General features: G+C 40.0%; 1 protein-coding gene across 2 annotated transcripts; it reads left to right on the top strand.

Annotated features, from left to right (window-relative positions):
• Positions 1–628: 628 nt before the first annotated feature.
• Positions 629–21,745, top strand: sptlc3 (serine palmitoyltransferase, long chain base subunit 3). Of its 2 annotated transcripts, none has more exons than XM_079688999.1 (12): positions 629–803; positions 2,500–2,691; positions 3,586–3,740; positions 4,673–4,821; positions 8,175–8,299; positions 9,692–9,785; positions 11,942–12,047; positions 13,219–13,438; positions 16,371–16,497; positions 19,305–19,440; positions 20,776–20,905; positions 20,996–21,745. In XM_079688999.1, exons 1-12 carry the CDS (start codon positions 702–704, stop codon positions 21,107–21,109), a joined length of 1,650 nt encoding a protein of 549 aa, XP_079545125.1. In that variant the 5' UTR covers positions 629–701; the 3' UTR covers positions 21,110–21,745. The 2 variants fall into 2 exon arrangements, with proteins under 2 accessions (XP_079545125.1, XP_079545126.1); XM_079689000.1 differs by lacking the exon at positions 629–803 and adding an exon at positions 1,815–1,963.
• The last annotated feature ends 87 nt before the right edge of the window (positions 21,746–21,832 follow it).

Consider the following 21,832-nt stretch of genomic DNA (forward strand, 5'->3'; position numbering starts at 1 on the left):
TCAAGTTTCAAAAAATATTATATATTATTTTGTGTAAAGGTTAAAATAATGCATGCTGGAGGTGATCATTTGAACTACATTATAAATGGTTTAATAGTTTAACAAATAACAGTTTATAAATTCATGATCATGATCTGTTTGTCCAAAAATCAGAATGAGAAAATTAACAAGTAATAATCCCACCAAGAAACCCCTTAAACGAGTAGTTAAGAATGTCGAATACATATAATGTATAGAGCCTTTTGTTTTAAATGAAAGAATGTAATTAAAGTGAAAAGTAGCGTTATATTATATGGAAATACTACAATATGGTTAATGCTCTACAACCCTACACTACTGTAAGTGAGTAAATGTACTTTATTTCTTCCACATAACAGAATGGTGAGAATACATTTGGACCAAAATAAAAAAGATTGTTCAAATAAAAACAACATTTTAAAACCCAAACGGTTTGGTATGTCGCAAGTTTAATTTCCGGATAAAAGGAGAAGATATACTGGTCACTTTTACGTGATATCGAAACAGCCCAATAACAGAAGTGTGACTTCTGTATATTGCTGGTCAAACACAGCAACAATGCATACGAGGCTGAACCGAAGCAACAAAAGGAGGAAGTCACCTGTGTAAGTTCAGTAAAGCACACCGGTTACATTACCTGACTGTCAAACAGCGGAGGCAGTCGCTAGTGGACTTAGAGGAATATGGCAAGAACTGCTGCGAACGTCCTCTTAAAACCACATTTAAACCAGAATGGACTGAAACGCGAAGACATAAAGAGAAATGGCTATCATAACAAGAGAGAGGTATGTCTGTCAGCGGCTGGATTTATCTACTAACATATACTTGGGCTCCAAATTATTTATTGTCACTGCTTTAATGCGTGGTGCCAGGTGTTTTACCATTTGCTTTGAGAGATATTCTTTGAACCTGAGCAAATATTATTTTCGTGGGGGCTCTTTACCTGAATCAACCTCTGTGACGTAGGCAAACTGTGTAACCCATAGAGACTGTTCCCCATTTATAAACGAAAACCCAACAAACCGTTATCAATAAAATGCTGCTCTGTGAAAGTAGCAACAGTATGTCATTGAGTTTTGTCGTCTCCGGCGCTTACGAAAACATTACCATTAGTTGGCTCGTGATATTTAGGTAACAAAGTTATATTCATGTAGTTAAATAAATATAATTAAGAATATGATTTGCCTGCTGTTCAAATATGTTGGTTAAATAGGAGAACGCTAGTTCCTACAAAAAGAAAGTAGCCTAAACAGTTTGAATAATGAACAAAACGACCCCGCCCTGAAATAGTTTTTATGCAAAAGCAGGTTTTCTTTTTCAGGTTCCAGATACAGTGACTGCATCTAAAACCTGCATTTCAGCCATTGCGTTCATTTGATGACAGACATATGAGTGATATGTAGGTGGTTTCTTTTGCTAATTAAGCCACCTGCTGGCTTATTGAGACTACTTAGCCATTGTGCATCTTAAAACGTCAGTATTACAAACTAACAATTATTCAAATATGTAGTACAAAACTATAAGCAAATGCTCCATTTGTCCAACAAGAGCAGTTTACATACGTTTTTAACTACTACCTGTCCTGATACTCAAGTAATGAGAAAGTAAGCTAACGCATGACAGCATTAGTTTTGTGTAAGCTAGCTCTAGTGAAAACCCATTGCCGTTAACGTTACGTTTAAAAACACAAACACTTAACACCGCTTGAAGATATATCCACAATCCTCAAAGGATATTATGTGAGGAATGATTTATTTAAAATATTCTGTTCGACACACTGCTTAACCAAACCTAAATGGCAACCGGAAGTGATATATCACGTGTTCGTGTCAAACAACGTTTTACAAAAATAACAATGCAGGTCCCTTCATAGTTAATGGTCAATGTAGCATCATGTGTATTATATTTACTTTTACTTTATTTATTACGTGTTCACTTTTATACAGTAAGTAGCCTTCTCGAAATATGTCTTTATAGAGAACATGAGGAGTGGATTTTCTTGTAAATGCCTGTGAAAACGATCTTAAAAACAAACAAAAAAGTTAGGCCACATTACATTTACATCCTTTCAACAATTACACATTTTGTAAACTCGTATAGGCCTACACTTTTCCCCACTTAAACATTTGCTTATGCTATTTTAGACCTATAAGGTCTGAAAGCAAAAAATCAGCATCTACAGAATTACCCCTAGTAAAAATGTCAACAACTCAGAGCGAGAATGTTATGTGATGATTTATGTTATAATATCCCGACAGATAGTGGTCCAGTTGTTTTCATTCAGTGTCGAATAATATGTGTTTGTGACTGAACTGTAATTGCACCAATGTCTGTCTCTTCTTTTATTTAGGTAAATTGGTGCGATAATTTCAACCCTTCGTTTGAAATTCAGCAACATTTATTCAAACAGTAGGCTATGGTTTTCTCTGGTCCTGCCTGCAATGTAAAACAGCTTATGTGTGTGTTTTTCTATTTGTATAGAAAGATGGCCCAGTGACTTGTGTTGCCTCCAGGCAGCACAAGCAGGAGTCCTTTGAACAGGCCCCGATGTACGTGGCTGTCATGACATACCTGGGCTTTGGCATTGTCACGCTGTTTGGCTACTTCAGGGATTTCCTCCGAGCTGTGGGCATAGAGAAGTGCCACCTTGCCCAGGAAAGAGAGGAACAGAAGGTAGGTAAAACATGCAATCAGCACAAACAGGCATATTTCAGGCATACACACTGTAAACACCCAGGCAGTTGGAATAGAGGATCAGGCCTTGGGTGTCAACACATTTTGTTCTCCCCTAATTATTTCAATTGTTGCTCTTAAGCTCTCTCACTCTCTCTGCCTCCTTCCTTCATGTTCATCTGCACCATGATGTTGCCATGGGTGAGACAAGACACCACAGAGAATATATGCTGAAGACATCATTAATTCTCAGAGGATTTCAGTTCTTTCTTTGTAACAGTGCTTTAGAACCAAGATAGGGCTTGAGAACTGCCACATAAAAGCCACTACAGTATGTTACCATTTTATTGATTTTTTTATCGGAACATTTGTAGTTGTAAGATTATTGTGGTAGTTGTTTCTGATTTGTTCATTTTGGCTCATTGTAAAAAGCTATAACCTTATAAAAACAATGACCATTGTGACCATAATTCGCTATTATAAGATAACACATATCATCCACAGGCAGAAACACAAAAGCATTGTCAGTGAGGAATGACATTGGTGTTTGATAACAATCATTTACAGTTTAAATGAAAATGAGCTTTACTGAATGTTGGCTCTGTCATAATGGCGCCATTTTAATTACATTTCTATAACTTCAAGTTCAACATGGCAGTACATCTGATTTCCTCTTAACCGAAGCCACTGAGTGAAAAAAGCCACGTCTTACTATAAATGAATGTGCAGAATCCTATCATTAAGGATTATTTGTGTTATGTAATGTTAATGTTTTGACATGGATTGTTTGTTATATTGCTTGGATAAGTTCTAGTGTGTTCAGTGTTTGAAGTTCCTGCTCTTATTGTTCCTCCAATCTGAACTCACACTTTTTTCTCTTCGCTTTGCCTTCAGGACTTCGTGCCGCTTTATCAAGATTTCGAGAACTTCTACACTCGAAACCTGTACATGAGGGTACGTGACAACTGGAACCGTCCCATATGCAGCCTGCCAGGACCAGTCTTTGACGTGATGGAGAGGGTGTCTGATGACTATAACTGGACATTCAGGTATATATTGTACACACACTGTAGATTAGACATACTGTAGTGCTATAATCACACATGTTGTTCATATTAAGAATTTACATATGTTTTCACATCTTAAGACAGGAAAGTTAGTATTTTTTAACACAAGCATCTCTCTTCTGGGGATATAAACTATACAACGTAGATTTAATTGTCAAACTTCTGCCTCAAGAGCTAATGAGGAGAGAAACTAAAGACAATATGTCATGAGCAAGAATATATCAATCAGTCTTACATTTTTGGATTCAGTTGATATGCTCCTGTGGTGCACAGCGGGTACAGGGGATATATTATGAATAGGGATATGAACAGAACCACGGGGAGGGGATATGACATTATGAATTGGGAAAGAAGGCGTGGATAACATGTTTTAAGAGGTTTAATGTGACTGGAAAAACGAAAAAATTGAGCAGTCAGCTTGTCTTCTGGTAAAGGTTGTTGAAAGGTACAGTAAGAGATACGTGAGGAAGGGTTTAATAGCCGTGTGCCAGTTTCCATGCACAGTGAGAAGAAGTAGGTCAGTTGAGTTCACCTAAAATACTTTCAAAACTATGATGCTAAAGAACAGGGAGGCCGTATATGCATGATTGAACTCTAAGGAGTTACATGTGTACTAACATATTATAGGGTAGTATAATGTGTTGTGAATATTTGATTATATTATGTTAAGGAAATGAGAATAACAAATGCTTCTTACACAGACTGTCACTTGTTTTTTACTTTATATAAACAGTGTTAGAGTGTAATTGCTCATTTACTTTTCTCCACTGACAGAACACATTTTATGATTGGCAATTATATTTAATTCCATTTTGATTACCTTTTTATAAGATGAAATAAATAATGATGTGGGGTGTATATGTTAAGAAAAAAAGGAGAAGGCTATCTAATTCCATGTGTTTCCATACTTGCAGGTTTACTGGGAAGACGCTATACAATGTCATCAACATGGGCTCCTACAACTACCTCGGTTTCGCTGAGAACAACACTGATTTCATGAAACCGGTGGCAGAAAAAACTAGCCAGTACGGGGTTGGGGTTTGCAGCACAAGACAGGAAATAGGTGAGTTTGGTCTATGTGAGCTTGTGCTAGAAAAAGGGCACTTGTCCTCTTAAACATGGGGATTCATTTTATCTTGAGCAAAAATGTCTTTCTATAATTCAAGTCAGGATGATAAGGTGTCTTTTTTACTACATATGACAGTGCTTCACATTTCTTACATGTGCATCTTTTTTTAAAGTCTCTGGCAGAGCCTGTTGACACTGAATGGGTTGAGTATTAAACTGCTCATCGCATATGCCATCATTTATTATCTTGCTTGTGAGTTATACTGCCCACGTGTTTAATTATCTTTCAGTGGAGGCAATGTAATATGAATTATTCAACCTTTGTTGAATTATGTACTGTTTGGGCATTAGATGAGATCATTATATACTGGTCGACACTGAGGAGTAGGGGAAATTATATCATATTGCTATGGAAAATTATGAAAACCCTGGGCATTGGAGCATTATATATGTGATGGAAGTGTTAGAACAGAGAGTGGGATCTCTGGCTTCAGAGGAACTTTGAATGTTGTTTTATCCTCAGAACTTTTACCCGGGCTCTGATGGTGTTTAAGTGCCTGTGTGCGACAGGATCTCTTGTGTTGCCCATAATAATGTTTTGGTGTTGAAATCATGTGATCAGCTACAGTATGTTTTTATTTTTCAAAACCTGCCACTGGGTAAACATTATGAAGCTCCCTGAAAAGGCCACTCTTAGCTAAGTTTGCTTGAGGAAAGTAGTTCCTTTTCTCTGTGTCAATGATTAATTGTGGCACTTCTGACACCTGCATGCTGTATATCTACTGAGAGCAGGCTAGCAGTGAGCTGACATGCACGCTCAGAGCTGAGTGGCTGTGCAGTGTTTTATGATATCAGCAGTTTGACAAGAACAGAGAAAAGCTGAAGAATTAAAAGGGCATGTGATTGTTAGTTATACGACTGTTTGTCACAGTGCAGAAACACCCCTACACACACACGCCCACATATACATGCACACATTCCTTCGCAGTCGCACCATCCATTATTCATTTATGTGATTTATTTATATGTTTATTTCTCTTTAAAATGGGACTGTTTTTCCCTGAGTTTGTAATCCATGTTTCAGATGGCTCACTGAGAGAGTTACGGAATAACAAGCATTTATCCCATGAGGCCTTATCAGGCATCAATTATTAAAGACCTGAGGATCTCTGTTGGGTATTAGTGACCCCATCACCAGTGTTTTAGTTCACATGGAGCGATTTGTATTGGTTTTTCTATTGAATTTACCAGCAAAATAAAAATGATGGGAATATTTAACACTTTACTCACTGTGACTGTGCCTCTCACATCTTAAAAGTCTAAATGTTTTTGACACTAGGTTATTTTTTCAAGTTTAATCTCACATCTTCTACATTATCTTATAATAAATTATTGTTAAGGTGTATTGGTCAACTGGTATAAATTATTTGAAAACAATGACATGATAGTCAGTTCAAAAGTGACCCTAAGTGCACAGAAATACAATACAGTACTGTATGTTTGTATTGAAAAGGCATGTGAAATCAGATCAAAAGTGCACTGAAAGCACACCCTTTGATTAAACTAACATGTAACACATTCATGGATCTGTTTTAATGGATAGCTCACTGCTCCCATTTTGCCTGCAATCATTAACACAAAGTACATTAGATAATGAAGGACAAATTACCAAGACTTACAGCTTCTGAGCACGTAGTAGTAAGTATTTCACCTTAGTTTGTACGCTAATATAGTGATGTCATAGTATGTTTTCATGTTTCCACTAAGCTATGGTTTTCTTGTCTGCTGAGACTCAAGTCTATGTTGGAGGTAGAAATGATTAACTCTTCAAGACTTGTTTTTTTCCCTGGCCTTGTGTCAAGCCTTTGAAGAAAAAGCTCAGTAACAGGTTAACAATTACCGGTAAATAAAGACGGATTGAGTTTGAAGATTTGTAGGCACAATCTTTATTGTCTCTCCACAATAAGGCTTTCTAACCTCGGCAATTATTATACAGCTTTTTTTTTCTCAGCACATATTTGAAGATGTTGATGGCAGAAAGGTGACCTTGGTAATACAGAGGACAAGGGATCAAGCTTATGTACATGCATTTGACTTAAGAAGAGCTAACTCAAGTCTGCAAAGTGAGTGAGATCTAACAGTGACTCTGCTCTCTCTTAGTTCCAGACCCAGAGTAAAATGTTCTATATTGAGAGCAAATGCCGATACAGTCTGATCAAATATGCTGCACATGCCAGCAGGGGCTGTGAGCCTGAGTGGTTGAGGAAATGTACGAATCGATTTGACTTGGATAAAAACAGAGCTGCTTCACTGTAGTTACTGATTCTAATTGATTATGACTACAAGGATAAGTATCCCGAAATAAATGTTCTTTACCTCAATGTCATCACGATATCTCAAAGACAGGCTTTATTTGTGTTGTTGGTAATTGTTTTCATGTTGTCTTTTTCATAGAAGCAGATATAAATGTTTTATGGAGATCCTTTACTGACAGTTTTACTGTGTTTTTGTTATGTTAGCAATCTTATCTTTATAGTAGTTATACGCTATGTATATATACATACGTTATACGCTTGATATATACATCAATACAACTCATTCATTAAAGGTTGGAAGTAATTAAAGGGAGACTTTAATAATAATAATAGCTTGGATTTATAACTTTAGCTCTATACTATAAGAACTTATAACTACAATAGTAAATATTGTGTGTGTCACAATAAGTGCATCTATGTGATATAGTACCTACCATATAAATAACATTGACCAGAGTCAGCAGGAATAAAATGTGGTATCCGTATATGAACCTTTCACTGCCTACCTCTCTCCCTGTAGCTCACAATTATAACAGTAATTCTTTTTTTTATACGCTGACCACAAGGGCAGTAATGAAAGTTCCCCAGGAAGACACCGACTTTTATTGCACAAAATAGAAAAACACCACGTCAGGTGACAGTTTACAACGTGATACATTTTCTAAATGTATTCTGGTCCCCACCTGTCAAAGTGGGTAATAACCAACTGCCACATTCCAAAATGGGCTGAAGAACCATTATAGACTTTGCAAGAGTAAAAATAGAGAGTTCTTGAACTAAATTACAAATTTACCACATCTTGACTCATTATAAATCTCTTGACACGTCTGGAGAGGTGCTGGCTGAGTGTGTTCTGGTAGTATTGGATATGGTTCTTTTTATTTTATAACAGGAGGCCTTTATCTCTGTCAAAGCTTATGATTGGATGCCATAAAGCAGAACATTCCGATACTGGAATTTGAATTTTACTCCCAGATAAACAAACAGGTTCATTTTCCAGTGTGAGTTATCCTTTTGTTATTTTGTCTTGTAGGTAACCTGGACATTCATGAAGAGCTGGAGCAACTTGTGGCCACTTTCCTCGGAGTGGAGTCCTCCATGACCTTTGGGATGGGTTTCGCCACCAACTCAATGAACATCCCAGCACTTGTTGGCAAGGTTTGTGATTGTACACACTAAATGCGACATGCAGGAAAATATTGTATGTGGATCATTTGTAGAGCACAGCAGAAATTAATCGAATTAGCCTAGCTTTGTTCCTTTCTCCCATCCAGGCTAAATTAATGAATAACAGTCAACTAAACTGTGCTGCTAACAACTCCTGACCCACCCCCATGAATTAAAATCATAATTAAATTACATTACAGTAGCCAGGAGGACAAGGCTCTCGGCATACATAGCTGCTTTCAGTCACATAGACATGGAAAGGGAAGGGTTTGTTAAAAGCACAACTCGAGGGTATGATTATCACCCGTTCTCCGGCCTGCAAGCACACCAGCCTGGCTCACACAGACAGCCACGGGTAACCAGGGGCAACACACAGCATGGATATCTGTGATTGGACTGGACAGGAGGGAAGGGGATGTTGACTGTTTAAGTGATGAGACCGGGGCCTTTAAGCAGCTCAATAAGTGTAGCAGCGCCCAAGGCTGCCGCCCCCCCACTGTAACCCGGCAGGAGCTGGGGGTCAACCTGGGGGTCAACCCACACTGCCAAGTCTGTCCTGCAGGGACAGGCCAGGCCGCGCTATGCGGGCAGAGCTACATTAGAGTGACAGCTGCTGGCAGACCGTGGACCGGGCCAGCTGGACCCCGGGCCAAACCGAGGGTATCTGTCACTGAGCCGGTGTCAACACACCCTCTACAAGAGTTCATTCAAACTAATGCAGTCAAATGCTTAGAGCTTCAGTCTTAAATATGCTAATGTTCTGGAGAGAGTTTCGTAGAACAGCTGAATTCATTTGCATGCTGATTTCTGTGCGATATGAAGTACTACTCTCTCAATTATGAATATTGTGATGTGTCTGCGGGTCGAAACTTCGTCAGACATGAATAAAATGTCCCACATGTGCAGTACATACAAGTATTATCTCACACAGAGGACGTAGATATGGAGGATTATGATTGAGGCACGGATGGGAAGTGAGGACAAGGCTGAAAGGTAATTGGCTAGATGCATCCTTGAAGACCAATAACCATTGTATGGCACGTTTTGCAAGGAAACAGTACAACAAATGTAGAATTACACCAAAAACAATTGTAAGATGGGTCGCTCATACTGCAATGATTTTCATCCTATTGTTATACTAACGGTTGTGTGTTGGAAGATATTTAATGTCTTCTGTACCCAAGAGAGAATTGTATTGGATATACTCCATGCTAATTTTGTCCTCTTATAAATAATCAAGGATTACTAGTAAATTGTTAGGGTAATGTGAATACAGGAAGGTTGTGAAGTTAGTAAGAAATGTTTGATTTCAATAATACAGGAACCTGTGATTTTGCTAATTTATTTATATAATTGAAATCCTTTTTTTGTGCTGATTTCTAGGGTTGCTTGATACTGAGCGATGAGGTCAATCATACTTCTCTCATCTTGGGGGCCAGACTATCTGGAGCTACGATCCGGGTGTTCAAACACAACAGTAAGTCCAGTAACACTTTAGCTTGAAAATAGGTCATAGAGCTTCTGCCTTACAACAACATCAAACACAGCATTATTTAAGCTATAGAAAATGATATCCATGTTTTTTCCGTTTGCCAACAGGCTTGATCAATCTCCTGCCAAACAAACATTGTTGATAGCACTATGAATTTTGCCAGTCCTATATTATCTGTTAATTTCAATTTGATTCTCTGTTCGTGCAGCCACCACTGCTCATATTATCTATTTTTTCCTCTATTCATCCTAAACTGTTGCTGCTGTGAGAAACACATTACTTTTTGTGCGGTACAGGATTTGCCTTAGGAAAGACCTACTTAACATTCTTTGTTTATAGCGGCAAATGTAAAAGCTTTAATGAAATGGCTTCAGTTTACAGTCACGACTGCATTTCATCCATTAGCAGCAGAGCAGCAATCCCAAAGTTTAGCTTGTATGAATATGTCATCTAACTTTAAACTAAATGCTCTCTATTATATTGTCAAATGACATATTGTCAATAGATGGATGATATATTACATTCATTGTGCTTGCATTGGGAACATCCCCTGCTTCTCCAGAAGACAGGACAAATGAGCCAGTCCTCTGACGACAAATGTGTCCTGACAGGTACAAGCAGAGCCAGTTATGGTTCTCCCAAGTAAATCCCGGAGGTCTTTCTAAAGGCAGAGAGCCCTCAGGCACCTGAGCAGCTAACCCTCCCTGCCTTTATAGCTCCAGCAGCACTCTTTTATTAGTACAAGGCCACTATTTACCTAGAGGGTTAAACTCAGCAACAGATAACTTTAAAAAATATACATTTATTGATGCAGCTCCTGTCTAAAATGTCTGACACCCCTTTTTCAAGCTTTTGAAATGTACCAGTGCTGTATGTAAGTACCAGTGCTGTATGTTTCACATTTAAAAGGATAGTATTCCAGAGAGTAGATAAACCGGTTTGTTCAGTCTAGTATTGTGAGGCTTGTGTGTTGTAAATGCTACGTATAGTTCAAGATAAAGCTGAGGGACATGCATTGTAAAGGTTTGAATTGTTAGTCTTCCAAACATGTATGAGTTTGTCTATCAAGCTTTTAAAATGTGTGTACTCGAGGGTCCATAAGGAATAAGATATTAACACATTATAGATATATCCACAACTGTATGCACGTTCCATGTGTAGGCAAATATTTACCATCCCCCTCATCACAGTAGCTGGTATCAGGCTGTTGCTCATCTCAAATCAGCGCTTAACTGTGAAATCATCTTTTCCTCATTCCTGTCTGTGCACACGAGCTATGTGGATGACTCTTTTACTGTCTGGTTGGCTGAATGTTGATATCGGCAACATTAGATGCCCTCTGCTATGTTGAAGTGATTTTTTATCAGAAGGAGCATCTGTCGCCTCTCCGGCAAACCTTTTTTTGTGCTGACGGGAGATTTATCGATCATCCATGACAGATAATTAATCATGACAGGTTAACATGCTGCTCAACTGGAAATGTTGGATTGTGGTCATGCTTTGAATAATGCTGCTTTGTAAACCAGCTATTCAATACTGCCATCTGCTGCCCTTAACACACCCATACTCAACTCAGTTAGTATCCTCCCTGTCGCATATAATGCAGGTGTTAATTTACAGTACATCACACTGCAGAGGTATATTTGCTTTGAGTAGTTTGTGGAAGGTGTTTCTCACTGATAAAGTATGGCCTTTCCTGCTCTGTGTGAACTGCCCTGCCCTGTGGTGACTCTACTTGCCATTGTTTGCTTTTATTTTGAGCTCCTTGCAAACTATGACTTGCAAATTGTTACACTCTATGATGTATATTTCTTGTACATATATAATGTTTGTAACTGTATTGTAACAAGCCATACTACACTACCCTTAATGAGGTTTGAATTTAGATGTCGGGTCGTGCCGGCTTTCTCACTCTGTTTCTCTCTGGTGTGTGTGTGTGTGTGTGTGTGTGTGTGTGTGTGTGTGTGTGTGTGTGTGTGTGTGTGTGTGTGTGTGTGTGTGTGTGTGTGTGTGTGTGTGTGTGTGTGTGTGTGTGTGTGTGTGTGTGTGTGTGTGTGTGTGTGTGTGTGTGTGTGTGTGTGTGTGTGTGTGTGTGTGTGTGTGTGTGTGTGTGTGTGTGTGTGTGTGTGTGTGTGTGTCAGACATGCACAGTCTGGAGAAGCTGCTCAGAGAGGCGGTTTGTTCGGGGCAGCCTCGGACGCACAGACCCTGGAAAAAGATCCTCATCATGGTGGAGGGCATCTATAGGTCGGTCACCTAAACAACACACACGCACATTAGTGTAATCGCTCTCTAACAGACGCATATCTTACATCAGTAGAACTGTTGTATCCATCTTCTTTAGTATGGATTTCCAGGTGGTCTTAAGCAGAGTTTTGCACAGGTAGAAATCTTAAGTTCTAATGAGAGCTTTCATCCTGTGTTTAGCAGTCCTTGTAATGTTCTCTTTTTCAAATTGCTTCCCTCTCTACCCTTGAATAATAGAGAGTGTGTTTGTGCATGTGTGTGTGTCTATGGTTGGTTACCGTTTCATTACTAGAGAGAAGAGAAAGGTATCGTGTGTCTCTCCCGGCAGTGAGCTACCCTGAGTCATGGTGACCCTCTCCATCTGCTCATTAGCTCACAATCAAGGCCAAATGGAGTCAGAGAGATTGACTTGGCTACACCCCCAGCTCCAACTGTTTATCACTGCCGTTTTTATTTTCTTCTCCCCTCTTTTATCTCTGAATCAGGTTCCACATTTCAGCCCCATTACCTAAAAACACAACAAATTCGTTGTGCTTTTATTCTTGAACATAGCCACCAGTCTGCGCTAATATAACTATTTTAGTTTCACAACACACCTGGTAATTTGAGAGACACTGAATAATGTAATCAGACCGGCTTTATCTGGCAATAATGTATTTTGTCAGGCTTAAAGAAATGGCGCCTGAAAGAACTAATGCTCCATCTATCGCCTCCCTTTAACATCAAAAGGCTCAGATAAAGAGTAAGCATGCTCAGCTATATCCTAGCCCTGCCTTTGATGTCCACATGGGCCCCGGTGAAACCCTGTCTTGTGTCATTTGGGCCGCAGACGTCCTGAGCCATGGCAAGGATAGCAGGTCTGGGATTGCTCTATTTTTTCCTGCCGTACACTCGCTCATGCTCTCTGTTTGTAGCCTTAAACGGATTGCATCAGAGGGGAGGAAAAGAGGTGGGAGTAAAGTGAAAGAGGCCAGCCGGAAGATTCTTAAAAGATTGGAGCATGTCAAGTTATGTAACATGCCTTTACAGATGCACAGATGCTCTGCAGTGGATAAAAAGGGGTCGGGGTCAGATTCTCTCCCCTTTCAAATCCAATCACTTTAAGAGTGATGTTTATAATTGATGAAATGTGTGTGTTCGTGTGTTCCTTGTGTGATTCTCGTGTTATCAGCATGGAGGGCTCATTGGTGCGACTTCCTGAGATCATCGCTCTGAAGAAGAAGTATAAAGCGTATCTGTTCGTGGACGAGGCCCACAGTATCGGGGCGGTGGGGCCAACAGGGAGGGGCGTGACCGAGCTATTCAATGTGAACCCAGCCGATGTGGACGTGATGATGGGCACCTTCACCAAGAGCTTTGGGGCGGCTGGAGGCTACATCGCAGGGAAGAAGGTTGCTATGGATTTTTATCTTATCTTTTTTTTATTTGAATAATTTTATACCTGAGATTTTTTTAGTTCCCCAATTTTTCTTCTATACTTTCTTTTCCTTGTATTGCTGAATTTCCCAACTGCGATGAAAAGTTTTATCTTATCTTATTATAAAGGTACATTTGTCACCAAATGTTCTTTTTAGTTTTCCCACAGAATGCTGGCTGAATCAAAACATGAGGAGAGAGAAGGAAGGGAAAGGCATTGTTGTGCTTTACATAAAACAAGTTAAAAACAGAAACACAAGGCAACATTTCAAAAGACTCATTTAGATTTAGATACATAAAATAAATATTCATCATCACAGTTTTCAGTGACATCCATATTCATGCACCTGTTGGTTCGCCACTCAGAAAAGAGCCTGGTTGCTTTGCAAAAACATTCCTCCTGGGTAAGATACATAAAAAAAATACAGTGTGTAGGTGGGATTAATCACACTGAAATGATTCAACGGCTTTTAATAAAATGCTTATCTTAAAAATTTAAATAACTGTTCTGATAGATTCCTTACATTGTTTCAACCTCTGTCTGTGTAAATGAACAACATTTGGTTCAGAATCAGTTTCAAACACATCATTTATTGCTATGTGTTGTGAAATATTATTTCACCCAGGTCTGATTTTAAGGATGCGTGGGACTCCATCACACCCCACCTCTCTCGTAGCTCTCACGTGTCCAACAAATGTTCCCCAGGCTGTGACTCCAGGCCTTTTTAATTCCTTTTGACTCCATTAAAAACTACACTTTAGTACATAACCGCACTGGTTTTGCGGCAGTTGATTAGAAAGCAACAGAGGAAATGGCCATGTTGCTTGAATTAGGTATTCAGAGAGGGAACCTTCCTGCCTTATGTTGGCTCAGCCCTGCTCTGCCATAATAAGAAGGTAAAGCTGGCAGAGGGCCAGCCCCTTCTTGTGGCAAGCGTCGGAACTGCGCTCCAGATTTAACAGGATGACTTTTAACAAGCATGATCATGTTTGAAGTAAGAACACTCTGCCTGGTTTGACAGCTGGCTGTAGTAAACCCCTGAAAGAGGCAGGCAGGAAAAGAGAGCCTTTAGATTTGACGTATTTGTTGTTGCGGTGAAATAACCCGTATCCTACATTAAGTGAATTCGGGTTGACCGACAAAAGACTCTGCAGATGTTTTCTGGAAAACAGTCATGTTAGAGCTATTTTATGAGAGAACCAAAAATAAATACACTTTAAGCTCCTTCTAATTCACTTCAACCTTGCGTGAAGGAGTATATTCATTAACCCTTTACTCAAAACCTGGATGGCATTATTGAGTTATATGAGTCATTAGTGTCGGCCGCGAACGACCCTTAATTTCCCTGATATTACATGTCACTGCATGAATGCAGTGACATGTAATATCAAAGGATTAGAGACTGTTGGATGCTGTCGTTTGAGCATTGCAATATATTTATTTCCACTATGTTATTTATTTATGATTATCTTTAGGCTTAGCAAAGATTTGATGTCAGCTGTTGCTGTCTTGTTTTCTTTAGTCAATACTGAAATAGAGCCCTACTGTTTTGTTAGGGCTTTTTCTTTAAATACAATTTTAAAATGTCAATACAGTAGCTGTCCCTTTTTTTTAAATGTCTATGCTTAAGTTTTTATAGGTGTTGCTATCTGCTTTGTGTACCGTGGTTCTACAAGCAAGTTGGTGCATTCATGGGGTGGTATCAGAGAGTTACAAGGGTCTGTAAATGCAATGAAAACAATTGGCCACAGCAAATCATTCATATTAAACATGTCATTTTTACTTTTGAATACTTCAGTACAAAGGAGGTATTGAATCATTTAAGTGATATATGTGTACACATATAAATCATTAGTCAAAACAGGGCTACATTTGATTGAATTATAAAAGGTATATGTGGTCAAATGAAGTGCAGTTTGGGAGCTGAAAGAGCCGGCTCTTCTTAGTGAGCCGAGCCAAATGATCCCGCTCACTAAAAAGAGCCGGAATTCCCATCACTAGTCATTAGGTTATTAAATACACCCGTTTAGGAATCATGTAAGTGTGTGCGATGTTCTGGCACTACTACTTCTACTCTGTGGACACATACCACTACATCAGTACTGCGGCCACCTTGTGGCTTCGGAAACACTTTGTGAGATGGATTTCGGACATGTTCTCTTAACTGGTTTATCTTGGTCGCACCAAAATCCTGCGGGGGCCCTAAAGCAGCGAAAATCCCCTGCCTTAAACAAAAACAGATGTCAGGTTGTGTCAGGGTTCTTATCCTACATTTGAGCATTTCCCCTAAAATCCCCTCCCCTCATGTGTGTGAGGAAGCCGCAGCCGCCGCCCAGTGGGGACAGATAGCTGTTAGTGGAAATGTTGGCCAGACAGCATCTCCGGCCACGTGTCATCACCCGCACCCGCTGGCCATCGACAGCCACTGAGCAGCAGCCCATCACAGCTCAGGCCCCCCTCCCAGCCTCAGACCACTTACACACACGTGCTCTGGGGACCCAAGGCCCAATCAGCTTCCTGAATCCTGCTCCTCTCTTGACAACCACTAGCAGAATTAATCTGCTGCTGACATTTAGGAATAATGAGCACGGCAGTCCTCATTCTGGCTCCTCTCAGCGTCGGTTCTTTCTCAAATGAGTGTTCTGGCTACCACAGAGGGGAGAGCAGGAAAGGCTCCAGAGCTTCTTTACAGCCAATGCCAAGACAGTCATAAACACAGAGAACTGACTCGAGGTATTTTAATTGATTTTCAGGTGTTGACTATACATGAGCTCGCTCTAGTGGCGCTCAAATAAAAGTGCAGGGCCACACTTCTGGTTATATGGCATCTGAAATGAGCAGTGTATTTCTGTAAAGACATAAATGTTTTTTTCCTAATGTTTTCTATATTGTGTCCTATGTTGCAGGAGCTGGTGGACTACCTGCGCTGCCAGTCCCACAGTGCAGTATACGCCACTTCCTTGTCCCCTCCTGTCACCGAGCAGATCATACGTGCCATGAAGTGCATCATGGGAAATAACGGGAGCACAGAGGGTGAGTGTCTGAGTTCATTGCGGCTCTCTCCTGTGAACGTCGCCCTAAATTTCTCATTATCCACATGCTCGTCAAAACTAATGTTCTTCATACAGACAAATATTATGTCTGGCTTATAACATTCTTTACACCTTAATATCTTTTTTTATGGAAACAAAAGCAAACCAAATCCAGAGGACGGTACCAATGGACACATTACGAGTAGGGCCAGACCTGCAGGAAAAGACAAACAGCTGCTTGGTCAAAAAAACGTGGAAGCAATTACAGGGGTCTACTGTGGTAGAAAGAGGGGGGGACGTGCAGTCACTGAGCGCACGTGACCCTACCGTGGAGGAAATCATTTTCATCTGTGTGTTGTGAGGAACACTGTACCTCTGAGAAGTTTCTGCTGTAATGGCATCTGACACTGGGCAGGGAAGTAGTTATTACCAGAGCAGTCACATTACTGCCACAGCAACTCTTCTGAAGTTATTGTAGTTCATGTAGGAATCGAGAGTCTTCTCTTCTAATGCTGCATTCACATGAATAGCGGAAACATTGCTTTACGTTCCCCTTGTGTTTCTATCGAGAAATCTTCGCCGAATGCTGCGCTCAAAGTTTAAATTATTTCAACTTTGACCTCATTACTACTGACCTTTTGACGGGCAACCAATCAGATCACAGCTGTATAGCGGCGCAAGCTAGCAGTGGAGGTAACCATAGAAACAATTATAACTAGCTTTTTTACTTCAAGGGTCTGAGCTCAATTTTGGGCTAAGCAAAGAGAAAATCGCGTATCATGTCAATCCAAAAACCTTTTTTAAATATAAATATTGCTGCTAATGGCCTGTAATCGTTTTTAAACCGCAAAAAACACCAGTTAGCCTATATAGAGTTATTTTCTTTTCCAATTACACTTTTTAGATTGGCAAGTTTCTGAGGCAGCAACTCTCTCTTTGTATAACTTTTTATATTAAAGTAGCGCAGAACCATGATTTGAAATGATGCAACATGTCTGTTTTATGCTGCTGTAATGGTTTAATCACTATAAGACTATAGCCTGTTGTCCTACAGTTGGTGCATGGCAGCTTCATGCAGAGATGAGTAACTTTCTCATCTGGCTCTGAACCAGACATGACGTAGCCCAGCAAAAAAGCTGTTGTTGAAAAATAAGTCTTGACCTGTCTTCTAGAGCAGGGGTTCCCAAACTTTGCCATGCCAAGGACCCCCATATAGCATTATCCTCTGGCGGGGACCCCCCTGTTGCAATTTTTTTTTTAAATGATGTGTACAAGTGCCTCCCGATGGAACATGCAGTGCGTTGCCACTACATTTGGGGGCTTCTGCCGGATCGAAGCTGTCACTCCGCTTTCTTTGCCTGTCAATGCCCCACTGCCCCGTCTGAACACACACCCACACAACGAGACCAGTCAAGTCCATTTGAGATGATGTACTCATCTAAAACTTGGAAAATGTCTCTTCATGTGGTCCTACCTTCCAGTGCTTTGCAAAATAATATTTCCTCAACAAAGTTGTCTAATGAAATAAATCTGATGTATGCAAGCAATTCTGCGACATTTGCTACATCCGTGCTCTCATCCAGCTGCAGAGCGAAACATTCACTAGCTCTCACTTGCTCCATAGGCTGAGCAGATTTTCACTCACAGTAGCGGCAGCTCGATTCTGATTGGCTTGAAGGGCGGTCGTGTGATTCAAAAACTAAAAATATGAAAAGATTGGCATCAAAGGACACAGGTTGATAGATATGCAGTTATTAATAACATAAAAAAAATAAAAAAAGATGAAACTTAAAAAAATAAAAAAATGCTGTTACCCTCAAACTTTGAGTGACCCCACTGGCGCCCCCTGTTCTAATCTAGAGGACAGGGAACACAGCAAACAGTGCAACTCAAACATCTGTCACATCACTACGCCTGAGACGTTTTCATTCCTCTTTCTCTCCGTCCTCTCTGCCCCCCCTCGTCTTTCTCGCTGATGTTGAATTTCACACTTTGAAGCACACAGCTCTGAAACAAGAAAAAACCCAGACTGAAAGCAACATCCACACATTCTCACCTACTCATACCATTTCTGAGTCTGGCAGTAGGTTTTTGACCTCCATGCCCTCTACTTAAGCAGAGAGGAACAATTTACAAAATGGGGCCCGTGCTTTCTTGGCAGATGCCTGAATGTTGTGTGTTTTCCCTTCCTCTCGCTCTCTCTGCTGAGATAAGGGGATTTAAAGTGCTCTCTTACAACCCCATAAAATAACTGCCAATCTGTTCCCAGGTAATCAGAGGGAAACAGAGCTGTGTTCCAAGTCTGAGCCATGCCAAAATCTGCTTCAGCCACATAGCACCAGCCCCCCCCCCCCCCCCCCCCGTGATTCACATCATTTGGAAACACAGGGGGTTATCAGGGCAGCTCGCCTCGCTTGCCTTTGATTTGTTTTACAATACATTGACCTGAAATACATGTGATACCTCAGGATTATTTGTACTTTCTTTTTATCATGGCTATATTCCAGTGGAAGTCCACAGTGACTCGTATTGTGTGAAATTCATCGTATCCAATTTGCAAACCCTCATTTTGCCACATACCATGCCGTCAGATAGACAAAACTGAACCATCTGCTGCCGCGACTGAGTTCTAATTATGAGTTCATAGTGGAGGCTGGAATGGCCCAGGCGGAGGTGCATGACTCAGGATGAGATGGCACTGTGGAGACGACGTTAGCTCTTACTGACAGGTGATGTCCCTTACTGCAGGGGAAAGTGGAAGAAAATCACATATTCACATACATCTGGTGGTTTCTTTGTTTTAATCAGGCATTAGAAGGATCCGCCAACTGGCAGAGAACACCAAATACTTCAGAGCCAGGCTGAAGGAGATGGGCTTCATCATCTACGGCCATGAAGACTCACCTGTGGTCCCAATCCTGCTCTACATGCCCGGCAAAGTGGTGTAAGTACATTCACCAAAAACATTTGGAGAGTAAGATTATCAGGATGTCCGTTCCATTTTGCAGGGACTCATTTGAACCAGTAAATATTAGCTCACCGTGTATCATCTCTGAAGGATGTGGATGGCAGCCGTACACTGCAGAGTTTCCATGAATCAGTGTAGGGTTCTGTAACCACTTAAGAGGCCACATCGGGTATTGATTAGGTATAAAACGCAGGGTGGTTTGAGCCACTCAGGTAAAATAAATTGGGTATAAAGTGTCTTTCAATGCCAGTCACCATTTAATATACACGAGAAGGCCAATAATTGCTATAATGAGTAACTTCTGGATTTCAAAATAGTGTATTTTCACCAGTATTACCCTTAAATATTATTTTGGGAAACAGACATTTCTTAAATAATTACGCTGTTGATTTGGGGGATTTTAGAATTGTATAAAACATCAACAACTTTCGTATTATGAAAGCACTGACATGGGTTTATGGGACATGTCAGTCTCTAAATACTCTACTATATAAGGGAATCTACTTCCTGTCATTTTGATTGTCTTATTGATATGTAGTAGATATAAAGATCCTGATGTGAGATGAGGTTCTGCACAAGCATCTGTACAAAGCACTGCATTCACATCAGGAATCATCTACAAAACTGTCAAAGTGTGCGGTGTCAGTTTCAGTTAATCATTTTTAGAGCACATTTCACGGTTTGAATTCTCCAAACTGTCCACTGCCACAAAATGAAGTGGTATTGCTATTTGGACTCATTAAAATAAAAGTCGTCAGAAATATGCTGATCCTGGCCCTTAAACTTAGTTATTTATGTGATCCTTTAAAATGATAGATACCACACATCCCAACTGCATAACTGAGGACTATGAGCGGCTAGAAGAAGCGACATTCCTCATAGTTCTCAATATCATAAGTCAAAGCGGCAATTACTCATTCATTCTGAGGTGGCTTGTTGGTCGACTGCATATTTTGAGAACTTCAAACCTTAAAAATGTTAGGAATGTGATAAGTTAGTAAGTATTTGGTAGATGATAAATCTCCATTTTGACCTGACTCCGTTCTTTGGTCAATTGCTCTCTATAAGCAAAGCAGTATATAAATCACAAAAGACATAAACAAAAGAAACAATCATCATGCTATATGTGTTACGGGAAATTCGATTTTAAGAAAAGTATAATTCAGTCATTTTAATCAAAACAGTTAACAACGTTTACCTAAGTCAGATAAATACTTAGTCAAAACCTTGTCATCAACAATCATTTTGCGAACTCACCTTTGTATAAAAATATATTAAAATGTATGTTTTTTTTGTTTGCTTTTTGAACAGGGCTTTTGCTCGAGAAATGCTGGAGAGAAAAGTTGGTGTAGTTGTCGTTGGATTTCCAGCCACGCCGATCACAGAGGCCCGAGCTCGCTTCTGTCTGTCTGCAGCGCACACCAGAGAAATGCTGAACCAGGTGCACTAACATTTCTGAGGCTTAGGTGTTGTTTTACCTGAATCAAACATACAGTACACACATGTTCTGAGACTCTTCCGCTGTCCTCAGGTGCTGCACCACATGAACGAGGTGGGAGACCTCTTCTGCCTGAAGTTCTCACGACGGAAGCATTCGTCCCGTCCTGACCTCCATGATGAGACAGGGCTGGAGCAGAGCAGCTGATATGACCTTTGACACCTTCATTTCACAGTGTCAAGACAAAGTCTAAGTGCCCACGCAACAGCAGACCTATAAACGCACAACGTAGAGTAACACCCATGTCTCACGGCAGAACAAGGGCCAAATGTTAAGCAGCTGCTTTGTATATGTTGGTTAAACATTGTGATCAAACAGAACATTTATTTGTGCTTCTTAACATGGTACTCTATATGAACTATTGAAATACCTTATTTCCTAATATATGTATATTTGAAAAAAAATGTTTGCACATCCATTGCTGGATTGGTCTCAGGTTTGGTGTAAAATATTTAGAGTTATTAGCTTTTTATATTGTGTAAAAAAACATATGGTTAGTTCAATATATTTCAGAAGCTCTTTTTACACATTTTTTCTCCCGCCTATATTAAGACGTTGAAAACTTTTTATGGAAGCATTTTTTGCTTCTCATAACTAAACATCATGGTGGTTATTATTTAAAAAAACGATGCAGTCTCTACAAAAAAATGATCATTTTCTAACCTAACATGAAGTAGTAGGTATTGAAATTGGAAGAGGCATTTGTGACTTGAAATTTCCCATGTGGTCTACTTCTGCTGATTTGTATTTGTCCTAATAAAACACAAATACTGCACTTAAAAACTTCCTGAATGTGTTTTGGAAACAGAAAGGTTGATTAATGATGCGGATGACAGGCTACGTACATTTCTGAACCTTCCCTTTTATACT

Source organism: Notothenia rossii, assembly GCF_949606895.1.
Source record: "Notothenia rossii genome assembly, chromosome: 6".
NCBI classification, from domain to species: domain Eukaryota; kingdom Metazoa; phylum Chordata; class Actinopteri; order Perciformes; family Nototheniidae; genus Notothenia; species Notothenia rossii.

Excerpts from the sequence above, each read along its gene's own strand:
- sptlc3 (XM_079688999.1), top strand. The coding sequence starts at position 702 with ATGGCAAGAACTGCTGCGAACGTCCTCTTAAAACCACATTTAAACCAG. Across the intron at positions 2,692-3,585 it reads AGGAAAGAGAGGAACAGAAG|GACTTCGTGCCGCTTTATCA; the intron begins GTAGGTAAAACA and ends CTTTGCCTTCAG. Across the intron at positions 16,498-19,304 it reads AAATAACGGGAGCACAGAGG|GCATTAGAAGGATCCGCCAA; the intron begins GTGAGTGTCTGA and ends TGTTTTAATCAG.